Below are 12,282 nucleotides of genomic sequence, written 5' to 3' on the forward strand. Positions count from 1 at the left end.
GATCGGTGTAATAAGAGAATTGTAGTGTTGGGAAACGCTTGTGCGAAAATTTTGTAATTGATTGAGTTCCGAGGTGTTTGATCTCAAACTCAATCAATCATTCATAAAAAATTCGTTGGTGTCTCCCACCTACGTTTCTCTTCGTTTTTTTCTTTCTCTTCTCTTTTTTTAAGCAACCAATTCGTTGGTGATTAAGTTTACATGTTGATTTGAACTCAACCAATTTTAACTTTGCATGATTTGATCAGTTTTCAAAACAAAGGAAAAAAAATAATATTTTTTTTCATAAATTAAAAAAAATAAAATGGGGAGCAACATTGAGGATAACCAAGATGATGTTCCTATGGAGCTACAACTCAAGGGAAAGAAGGCTTCGAGCCAGAAGTTGAAACGACATGACTCCTTGGATGTCGAAGCTAGCAAGATGCCCAATGCCAAACAGGTGTGCTAGCTACCTCCTTTCTAATCCATTATGAAATGAAAGACGTGAAATGGTATTGTAAGTAGCAGAGTGGCCTTGCTGTTACGATCCACTGAGATTTAGCCCTTTATGTTTTTGTGGTTGAGCAGGTAGTGGGATTGTCCGTGCTACTAAAACTTGCATTCCAGAGCATAGGAGTGGTGTATGGAGATATTGGAACATCACCATTGTACGTGTTTTCATCCATCTTTCTTGAAGGAGTAAAACACGAAGATGATATACTTGGTGCTCTATCTCTCATCTTGTATACGATCACCTTGATCCCTGTCATCAAGTACGTATTCATCGTTCTCCAAGCTAATGACAATGGAGATGGTAAGTGCTTTTCACCTATACATTTTTACAATGCTTTAATTTCCTTTTTAACTCATGATTTTGTTTTTAATTTCAGGTGGTACGTTCGCCTTATATTCATTGATATGCCGATATTCCAAGGTGGGATTAATTCCGAGTACAATGGCAGAAGACAGCGATGTGTCGACTTTTAAACTTGATATGCCTGATACACGTACACGTCGGGCATCACACCTTAAGTCGATGCTAGAAAACAGCCAATTTGCGAAGTTCTTTCTGCTAATTGCAACAATGCTTGGTACTTCAATGGTTATTGGTGATGGTGTCCTAACGCCCTGTATTTCAGGCACGTCGTTGATTTCCCTCTCTTTTATTCTAACAGAACGTTACAGAGTTTATGATACTAATAAGCTATTTTTTTTTTTCATTTTTCCAATTGATGTGATCAGTTTTGTCTGCAATTGGAGGAGTTAAAGCAGCTGCTCCAGAAGCCATGACTGAAGGTAAATTTTGCATCTGTTAATGAAAATTGCAACTTCTTTATCTGTTTTTATTCTCGATTTACTAATCGTTTGTTTTGTTTTCGTGGGATGCAGGCAGGATTGTTTGGCTTGCAGTAGCCATCTTGATATTTCTGTTCATGTTTCAAAGATTTGGAACTGAAAAAGTTGGTTACACATTTGCACCTATACTTTGTTTATGGTTTGTATTGATTGCTGGTATTGGAGTTTACAACTTCGTGATCTATGATATAGCTATTTTCCGAGCTCTTAATCCTATGTACATCGTATCCTATTTCCAAAGAAATGGAAAAGACGCTTGGATTTCCCTTGGCGGAGTTGTTATGTGCATAACAGGTAACAATTTGCTTCCAACAACCTTGAAATTTTTACGAGTATCAATTGAGAAGAGAAATAAATGACATTTGAACAAAAAAAATTGCAGGTGCTGAGGCACTATTTGCTGATGTTGGTCATTTTAGTGTTCGATCTATTCAGATAAGTATGTGCTTTGTCACATACCCGGCTCTCATATTAGCATATCTCGGTCAAGGTGCCTATTTAATGAAAAATGCTGATGATGTTGCTAATACTTTCTACGCGTCCATACCAAGTAAGTAAAATTGCATTGATAGTGTAAAAGTTCTTTATATTTTTAGTTACTTGTGTGTAGTTATGTTGAATTAACATCTCGTGCTCCTTTGTTTTTCTGCTTTATAAATGCAGAGACTATATATTGGCCAATGTTTGTCATAGCTGTATTAGCAGCCATCATTGCAAGTCAAGCTTTGATTTCTGGGACATTCGCTATAATCCAGCAATCTCTGGCGTTAGGATGCTTTCCTCGTGTTAAAATCGTGCATACATCAAAGAAGCATCATGGACAAATCTATATTCCTGAAATCAATAACCTTCTCATGATCGCTTGTGTTCTTACCACTATTGGATTCAAGACTACTGAAAAGCTTGGCAATGCTTATGGTAAGGCAACTAATTAACTCTATTTCTTCTACGGATTTAACTTATATACACTGACAGTGTAAACTAAACATGTAAATGCAAGGGACTTGCCTTATTTTCCATATTAATTATTAACTCGATCTCTCTATTGTTCTATTACAGGAATAGCAGTGGTGTTTGTGATGTTCCTAACATCGTGCTTCCTCGTACTAGTCATGATCTTGATATGGAAAACTAACATTCTTCTTATTATCGCCTATGTTCTAATCATTGGTTCGGTTGAGCTTGTATACCTAAGCTCAGTCCTTTACAAGTTCGAACAAGGTGGTTACCTTCCTCTGGCTCTCGCTATGTTCCTAATGTTTGTCATGTACGTATGGAACTATGTGTACCGTAAGAAGTATCACTACGAGCTAGAACACAAGATCTCTCCCGAAAAAGTTAAAGAAACAATGGATGCAACTAGTTCACATCGCCTTCCAGGTCTTGCCATTTTCTACTCTGAACTAGTACACGGAATCCCACCAATCTTCAAGCATTATGTTGAGAATGTACCTGCTTTACACTCTGTCCTCGTGTTCGCTTCTGTCAAATCACTTCCCATAAGCAAAGTGCCACTAGAAGAAAGGTTCCTCTTCAGAAGGGTGAAACCATATGATCTCTACGTGTTCCGTTGTGTGGTACGTTATGGATACAATGATATGCGCAATGAGGAAGAGCCAATTGAGAAGTTATTGGTAGAAAGGCTAAAGAACTTCATCAAGGAAGATTACATGTTCTCAATTGCAGCAAATGGAGGCAATCAAGGAGAGACTGCTTCCTTAATTGAGAAAGACATCGAAGTACTTGAGAGAGCTTCTAACATGGGAGTGGTTCATTTGGTTGGAGAACAAGACGTTGTCGCGTGCAAGGGGTCTGGTGTAGCCAAAAGAATGGTGATCAATTACGCATACAATTTCCTCAAGAGGAACTTAAGAGAGAGTAGTAACAAAGTATTCGATATCCCAACGAAACGCATGCTGAAAGTTGGAATGACATGTGAGCTTTAGGATGATTTTTTTCTAAAAAAAAGTTAAAGGTTTGAAATAAATGTGCATTCAGTTGAAGGAGAACAAGGAATGGCACCATACATGTTTCAACTTCCATCATCAAAAGGTGCTTGCACAAGAAAAAATAATGTTTTTGTTAATTTCTTAGTTTTTAATATGTTTGTTTGTTTGGATTTTGTATGGGATAAGCTAAGTACTTATGAGATTTTGTAAGAGAATAAGCTAAGTATTTGTATTTTGTTTTTTCTTGTTTCAAAGAAAAGAGAAGATCAAGATATGTCTAGATAAGAAAACAACATAGGTGTAGTTGTTTTTGGCTAGCAAAACATTTTTGTTATTATCTTGTACTATCTTGTAAACGTTTGTCCGTTTATATATGATAATTAATCTAAGAATAAATCGTTTATAGAAATACTATCTTCTTTGTGTTTTTCTCTTAGTGTGCAATGTGTATGTTCTAATTTTTCCTTACTAATTTGGCCCCCAATGCACAGGGGAGGAGCTACAGTGTGACAAGGGTGGTCAGACAAACATCATTTACCGGAAAATTATATTGTGTACTTTCTATTTCTGTTGAAGAACATGTATTGTTTTATTTATATGATGATAGTTCAACTTCATTTAATGTAATTGCTAAAGTTATGAAGAAGAAACTTAATAATCCTCCAAAAAATTTCACTTTGTTGCAAGTAATTTGAAATTTATTAATTGTAGTACTCAAACATTGAAAAAAACTTGATTCTATTATAATGTAATCATTGTTGAATTTAGGTTTAAACTACAGAGTTGTCTCTAATACTAAGGTTAAATAAGTACTGTTGATTCATGTAACTTTTGATCAAGTAGTTACTACTCAAGTTTACGTTAAAAAATGAGTTTTGATGATTAACAAACATGAAATTGTGATAGGTAGTTGTTGCAAGGTAAAGAACCTGGTCCTATTAGTTGGTTCCTGTATAGCGTCAGACTCTTAATCTTAGTAGTAGTACAATTCAATTTCGCGGATGGGATAGGTTTTAATTTCGTGCGCATTGACCTAATATCCCTCTCTTGATAGATCTTAAAGAAAAAATTGTTTCTCTGTTTTGCTCTATGTATGTCCTTGCATGGTTGTTTTTTCAGATAGAACTATGGCCCCTTTGATGAATATGTGCTAGAACAATTGTTGGCTTCTGACTTGTTTTGTGTTGTGCAAATGGTTTCTTTTCTCTGTTGAACAACCGAGATATTGAACAACAAACATTTGAAACAATTCCTTGCCTCACCCTAAGATGAGTAGAAAGGTTGATTTGACTCGAATCCTGAACTTGATCTTGAATCCTACATCGGTTAATGATGCAATTGGGAAAGTTTTTTCTTTTTTCATCAATGTTGGTACAGTCGAGGGTCGTACATGCATTCCCAATGGGCCTTTTATTTACCATAGCTCTATAATCCACCTGTCTTCCCTAGTCCCTGAAAGTCCTCCAGGGGCCTAGTCTTCTTTCCTCTGTATTGTAACGACCACCTGATAGTTTAGTTTTTTTTTAAGTGTCTCTGTGTGAATTGAAAGATGTCTGCAATTGCTGGTTCAGAACCAATCTTAATCTGAATTGAGATATCATATCTTATATTGCTCGGACTCTTCAAAATCGGGTCCTCCAAAAGTAGTACATTTTTGGAGGACCGGACAAGGGCGCTGCAACAATTTTGGGGAGAGTCTGAGCAACATATAGAGTTCAGAAAAATTATCCAAGACATGTATTTTGTGTCATTTCACATGTTTGTTATGCAACTAGAAGCTTTTTCGGGGTAGAAGATTTTGTAGACGATGACAATAGCAGACCATACACATACAGAAGGCGAAAAAGTTCAAGAATCCAAACAAGATAAGCTTATGTTACGTGCAAACAGGTCGCAATAGCTGGTACCAAATGAAATTATTGGAATACAAATAATATAGCAAATGACACCGCTTATCATTGTAGTGATTTAATTTATTGAGTTGTTCACTTCTTCAAATATCGACACTGCTTGTAAAAATTTTTGCGTACACCACTAATTATTCATATGCCCATATCTTATGCAATCAAATAATTCTAAGAGACAAAGTTGGTATCATATAACTTTACAAGCAAGCAAAGACGTTAGCCAGCTAGGAGGTGTCTTACTTTTAGCAAGATGCTCTCAATAATTTTTAGCACTAAAATCAAGTCCTTATAATTAAAAAAAAAACTGCATGCGACAATAGGTCCAAATACTAACACACATAACACTAAGGGAACGTTTGGTTGACGAACAAGTTGTCTTGATATTAGTTCCAATACTTTCAATGTGAGATAAAAATAACATAACAGTTCCGAAAAAGTTATCCCGTAATTCTATCCCCAACCAAACATGAAATAAATTCATCCTAAAATTAATACAGAAATTACTTATCCCATATACCAAAGGAGCCCTAAGGGTGCAAGAGTGGAAAAATCAAGAATATTGTCAAGAGTTTTCAAGATTTTTGATCTCTCTCTCTATATATACACATTATAAACTTTCTAAATGTACATTATATTTTTTTGACAAAGGGTGTTCAATTGAATACTTTTTGAGTGCAGAGTCCTCACCCTGACAAACTAAATACAATAGTGACGAATTCAGAATTTAGATGCTAGCTATTGATTTATAAGTTTAAAAAGCGACATATCTAATTAACGATCACATACTTATAATTTTCGCACACATATATACAAAACTAATTTAGAATCTCGATCTGATTCTTTGTTGAACCCGCAAACCTGAATTTGGATACGCCACTGACTAAATGTACACACGTAGATTATGAATCGAATCCAATATTTTTAACACGAAACGTAGATACATAGTTATATACATACGTGAAAACTATGAAAATTTAGCAAATGATAAGGAATATAGATATGGAACTCATGACTTCAAAAATATAGCTAAATCAGTGCTAAGAATTTTGAAAATTGAACGCACCAAATTTAAAATTCTGAATCCGCCCTTTTTTTTCTGCGTTAATTAATCACATCAGTCAGTTTCTTTTGCAGCCCAACTACAGTGAGACCTGATGATATATCACTCACCTGCAAGAAAATGATTAATTAATTTATTTGAAGAGTAAATATATTCCTTATAAATGAGCACAACATGTTGTCTCCTTAATTCTAAAGGTATATAACACAAAAATTCTTTATAAATTATAATGGCCTCGTTGATTCAAATATTTTTTTGATTATTTTAGAGAATATATAATACTCCATCCGTCCCTTTTTAGTTGTCCACTTTAGAAATGACACACAGATTAAGGCGACAATGATTAGCACAGTGAAGTTACAATTTTACCCTTATGACAACTTTTCACTTCAAAATTACAACCACTTCTTTGAATTCAAGTGAAATAAATTGGAGGGAAACAACATACACTTTTACAATTTTCAAGAAGTGTAAATAAGGGTATAATAAGAAAAAATTTGTTGTCCTTTCTTGATTTGTCAAAATGGACAACTAAATAGGGACAACTAAAAAAGGAAATATGGACAACTAAATAGGGACGGAGGGAGTATAAAATAAAATATTGTTTTCAATTTTTTTGTTGTTATACTGAAATATTATTACTATAAAGAATGATTGTTATAGAGATTTGACGGTAAATGAGAAAACTTCGGATAAGAACCCTAAACCAAGTTACTCATGGGGTATTCATTCTGTGCATTTACTATAGATTTGGATAAATTTTTGGTTAAAGTGAAAAAATAAAATAAAATATTTGAAATTAAAAAGAATATTTGGAAGATTACAGTCTTCAAGCTAAGTCTAGAATTCTTGTATTGGGATTGTTATCTTGTAATGTTAAACTATAATCATTTATGCTATAACATATCATAACTATCTTTTGAATCTTGTTGTATGAAACATCTCAATTGTCATGCAATTTCTATATCTAAAGCCATTTAAGGTAGAATGAAAGCCTTGAGTTAAAAATGTGATATTTTTTCAATAGACAAAAAAGAAAAATAAATAAAACACATAACAACTAAAAACAGGATTTAGCGACATACAATTTTTTTTAGCTAAACAAGAAAAATTTGTTGCTAATCTTACTTAGCGACAAATTAACGGTATATTTTCATTAGCTATAAGTAAAATAACGATGAATCAGTGGCGAAGTTCGTAGTTAATTCCAGTGTTTTTTTAGTAGTATAAATTGAAACAAAAAGAGTATATTTTACCAGTATATCAAATACTAATAACCAAGCTATTATTTGCAATATTGAAATATATAATTTATGTCTTAAATATTTCTTACCTGACATTGGATCCTGATTAAAGTCCTTTCATCTTGTTTGGAATTATCACAACTAACCACATTTAGCCCTTGTTCAAGTAGCCATCTCAGCACTTTGGACAAAGAAAATATTTCATCTTTATGGCTATTATTGACATTAATCAAAATCTCCATGCCATCTTCACATTTATTCACTGTGATACAATTATTATTTTGCTGAAAAGTATTAATAATTGTTGAACTTTTGTTTTGATCATCCAATGAAATAATATTTTTTCTTGTATTATCCAACTCTTGTATATTCTTCTGAAGATACTTTATATAATTCACAGCTGCATGCATATGATCTGATGCTGAACGTTTACCCTATATTTATAACAAAAATTCACATCATATTATGATTTAAAAATAAAAATGTTCATGGTCTGTGCACAGACTAGGTAAAAGATATTCATACAATCAAGTCATTTAAAAGATAATTGCAAATAATTTTTGCACTAAGCATTGATAGAAAATGATAAATAACATAGTATAATTAGAAGGTAATTGCAAATAATTTTAGTAGTAAGCGTTGATAAAAAATGATAGATAACATGTTAAATTATACTGAATGTAAAAATTTATATTATTGGTGCAAAAGTTCTTCTATTTTTTCTATTCAATAAAACCCTTCCAAAACATAGAAAGAACGACATATAGAGAAACTAGTATTAATATATAACACAAGCTGATATATATACTTAATCTTGGAAACCTTTTTTTTTTCTTTTCTCAATGATCGTATATATTCAACATTTTTTTTCAAAAAAATAAATATTATAAGGAAAAGAGGAGAGGAAAATGAAAGTATGCCCAGTATTTCAAAATAGCTTTTAACTTTACTTGTCACTTTGATAACATATCAAGAAAAAATAATTTTTTTACCTTAACATTAATTACTTATTCCCAAATCATTTCTCGAGACCAAAGAGTATACATCAATTAATATGGATTTTATCATAAAATACCTATATTAATCATTGTTTTTTAAGAAATCGTAACATATATACAAAGTCTAAAGTGGATAAGTAAAAGTGAATAGGGAAGGAGTAGTTATCTCACCTTGATGAACTCAATGGGAATTAGAGATCTTAGAGAAGTAACACGATTTGCCATTTCTTGTCTTCTATGCCTTTCAATATTTCTATGCACAGCTTTCTTGAGCTCATTTGATTCATCATGACTTCTTAACCCCTCCTTAGTCCTATCAAGATTAGTACTTTCAGTATCAACTGAAGATTTATATAGTCGATCACAACTTGTCCGGAGTTGAGCAGGCGTAATAATTGATGTACTACTTATGTTGACAGATTTATACAGCCGATCACAACTTGTCTGGAACTGAGGCGTAATTGTACTTTTCGTACTGAATGAAGATTTACATAAACAATCACTACTTGTTTGGAGTTGAGGCGTAATAGTTGAAGTATTTGTGTTGACGGTTGAAGATTTATATAGCTGATCATAACTTGTTTGGAATTGAGACATAATAACTGACGAACCAACATGATCCTTTATGAGATCTTGATTATCTTGTTGGGAAAATCCATTTAGTTGGAAATTAGGAATCTGAATCTGAAGTAGGTGGTGGTGATGATCTACATGATCTTCACTAATATTTTGTTTGTTATTAGTGAAGATCTCCCAAAGATAATTATTGTCCATTGAACTAATTATGCTCTAATGGATATATTTTGATCTTCTTTTTGGTATTTTAATTGAAAGATGATAAAGAAGAAGATACGTTAGTTAGGGTTTTGAGATCTCCCTAATATCTTCATAAACAAGAAGATATATAATACACTAATTGTTTATTTGATTTTTTAATTAATGGTACCTATTCATATCTACGCTTCTGGACAAAGAAAATATTTCCTCTTTATGGCTATTATTGACATTAGTCAAAATCTCCATACCATCTTCACATTTATTCACTGTGACACAATTATTATTTTGCTGAAAAGTATGAATAATTGTTGAACTTTTGTTTTGATCATCCAATGAAATAATATTTTTTCTTGTATTATCCAACTCCTGTATATTCTTCTAAAGATACTTTATATAATTCACAGTTGCACCCCTCACTTCCAACTCGAAGGTTGTGAGTTCAAGTCACCAACCCCTCACTTCCAACTCGAAGGTTGTGAGTTCAAGTCACCAAGGGAGCAAAAGGGTGGGAGCTCCTGGAGGGTAAAAAAAAAAAAATATAAAAAAAATATCTACGCTTCTGGTCCCACCATTTGCTTTCACACTTGCCTTTTAATTTATTTAGCTTCACTCTTTTAATACTTTATAGATGTTGACAGAGCATAGAATAGTATTTATATCATTAGATTATCTAAAAAGTAAGTTATGATCAACGGATTAAAATGTAGGGCAAATTACAGAAATAACATATTTTTAAGGCAAAATTACAGTTTATCCCTTAAAAGTTTATAATTATAGAAATCCTTCAAACGGATACAATAATATAAGCGCTGATACATTTAATCTGATGCGCGAGATACATTAATCGTTAAGTAAGATACATTATATTTTATACATGATACACTAATCTGATGTGGAAGATACAATAATATAAGCGTGATACATTAATCTGATGCACAAAAATGAGAGATTTTGGAGATTTATAAAACTTATAGGAGATAATGGTAATAAGTAAACTAAAATATGAGATTTCTCTAATTTTTCCTAAAATGTATTGACAACGTAAGAATTAGATAAGACCTCAAATTGATCGAACTCCAAGCTGGCCTGACCGGCCCAGACCCTTGTCTGTACTCCCTCCCGCCAAACACCCCCAATTGGGTCGGGCTGAAACGGGCTTTATCGAGTTTAATGATCTAAGTCTGGGCTGATCCGGGTCAGTTGACATTTGACAAGCTTAGTTGTGAGGTTGTCTCTTTATTTTATTTGGTCTTGTATTTTGGTTAGTCATTTGCATCTAAATTGGAATAAATTAAACTTCCTAGCTGCCAAAGATTCTTAATTTATTTTATGACTATGATGCTTAAGTAAGCAAGTTAGATATTTCAACCGCTATTTTATATTTTTTATTAATATATATCAAGTAATTTTACCTATTAAAACTTTAAAAATGAAAAAAAAAGCACTTATATATACTTTTTCCCCTATTAAAATTTTAATCGAGATATAGTAATTTTCTTTTCGCTTCATTATTCACTAAGCAATGCCCTTGAATGCAATGGACAAAGTTGTATTACGCTTTATATATATATATATATATATATATATATACTAGTTACAGTAACCCGTGCTAGCACGGGCACAACATATATTTTTATTTTTTATTTTAATTTATGTGACATTAATAAAATTTTAACGGTCAAACAATTTTTTTGTATGTTCTTTAAATTTTAAGTTGTTGATTATTGTGGTTAATAATACTTTATATGTAATTTTCAATATTCTCTTTGTCCCAATTTATGTGTCATTGATAGAATTTCGAAAGTCAAGCAAATTTTGTATATGTCTTTTAGATTTTGAAGTTATTTAATTATTATGAGTTATAGTACATTTTACGTATATGTTACTTTTTCTATCCCAAACTATGTGACATAGTAGAATTTTGAGAGTTCAAATTTTTTGTATGTCCTTTAAATTTTGAAGTTGCTAATTATTGTGTGATTTGTAGTACGTTTCATGTTATTTCAAATAATATATGTTATTTCCTCTATCCTAATTTATATGGCACTAATAGATTTTGAGCTTCAACCAAATTTTATAGATATCTTTATAATATTTTAGGGTTTAATTACCTCTTTTTTATTTTTAATCCATTAATATGCTTTCTTCACAATTATTAGTAAAGCTACCTTTCAGTGTTGATGGTTTAGCAACATACCCTTAAAAGAACAGACCAACGAAAGCTTCCTCTTATTCCTTATTATGCGTATTATTAAGTAAAAAGTATTCTAATTAATTCTACTAAAGATTCACTAATTGAATGCTGAGAGAAATTAATTAATGTGAGAAAAGTACTGAAAGAAAGACTTAATCCTACTCCATCCGTCTAATAATTATTGTCTATTATACTATTTTGGAATGTCCTATAATACTTGTCTACTTTATGAAATCAATGGATAGTTTACCCCTTATCATTAATTATAGTCATTTTTCAATTATATTTTTTAATACATTATATTTATTATATTTAAAGAATGATATAGTAATATTACTCTTTTATTTATAATTTCTTAAAAAATGTATAAAGTCAATACTGGAGAAATATTATTGGAGAGAGAATAGTTGATATTAGTCACCAAAGCAATACAACTAAGTAGTAATAAGTAGGGCCCATGTTTTCAGAAAGTTGTGCGAATTATTTGTAGTTTTAAGGGGACAAATTAGTCCAATAGATATAAAAAATGAAATGCAGGCACTACTCTTTTAACTAACCAATTGAATTACATTTTTCATGTGAAATTACAAAAGTAACATTTGAGGATTCTTTTGTCAATTCCCATAAACGGGAAGCTCCTCACATTCACTCTTATTAATAGTAGTAATATAATAATTTTCAAAGTTAAATTAGATTGTATTAATTTGATATTTTAAACAAAAAATTTAAATATGCAAAATCTATACAAAAAGTACTATAAATTGTAATTTTTTGCATATGAATATGATGAAAAAACACATTGTAAAATATTAGTT

At 31.7% G+C, this 12,282-nt stretch overlaps 2 protein-coding genes across 3 annotated transcripts; one reads left to right on the forward strand and one right to left on the reverse strand.

Moving 5' to 3' along the window:
• Positions 1-74: 74 nt before the first annotated feature.
• Positions 75-3,696, forward strand: LOC125871392 (potassium transporter 5-like). Its single transcript, XM_049551973.1, has 8 exons — positions 75-442; positions 571-796; positions 873-1,121; positions 1,225-1,278; positions 1,372-1,632; positions 1,721-1,888; positions 2,002-2,256; positions 2,398-3,696. The coding sequence occupies exons 1-8, from the start codon at positions 305-307 to the stop codon at positions 3,282-3,284; spliced, it is 2,238 nt and encodes a 745-aa protein (XP_049407930.1). The 5' UTR covers positions 75-304; the 3' UTR covers positions 3,285-3,696.
• Positions 3,697-4,350: 654 nt separating this feature from the next.
• LOC125871158 (transcription factor bHLH55-like) lies at positions 4,351-9,368 on the reverse strand. Of its 2 annotated transcripts, XM_049551753.1 has the most exons (4): positions 8,668-9,368; positions 7,588-7,932; positions 6,258-6,364; positions 4,351-4,962 (listed from the first exon to the last, which is right to left on the reverse strand). In XM_049551753.1, the coding sequence occupies exons 1-3, from the start codon at positions 9,268-9,270 to the stop codon at positions 6,296-6,298; spliced, it is 1,017 nt and encodes a 338-aa protein (XP_049407710.1). In that variant the 5' UTR covers positions 9,271-9,368; the 3' UTR covers positions 4,351-4,962; positions 6,258-6,295. The 2 variants fall into 2 exon arrangements, with proteins under 2 accessions (XP_049407710.1, XP_049407709.1); XM_049551752.1 differs by lacking the exon at positions 4,351-4,962 and having other exon boundaries at positions 5,896-6,364.
• Between the last annotated feature and the right edge of the window lie 2,914 nt (positions 9,369-12,282).

The sequence above is a fragment of the Solanum stenotomum genome, chromosome 7, assembly GCF_019186545.1.
Source record: "Solanum stenotomum isolate F172 chromosome 7, ASM1918654v1, whole genome shotgun sequence".
NCBI classification, from domain to species: Eukaryota; Viridiplantae; Streptophyta; class Magnoliopsida; order Solanales; family Solanaceae; genus Solanum; species Solanum stenotomum.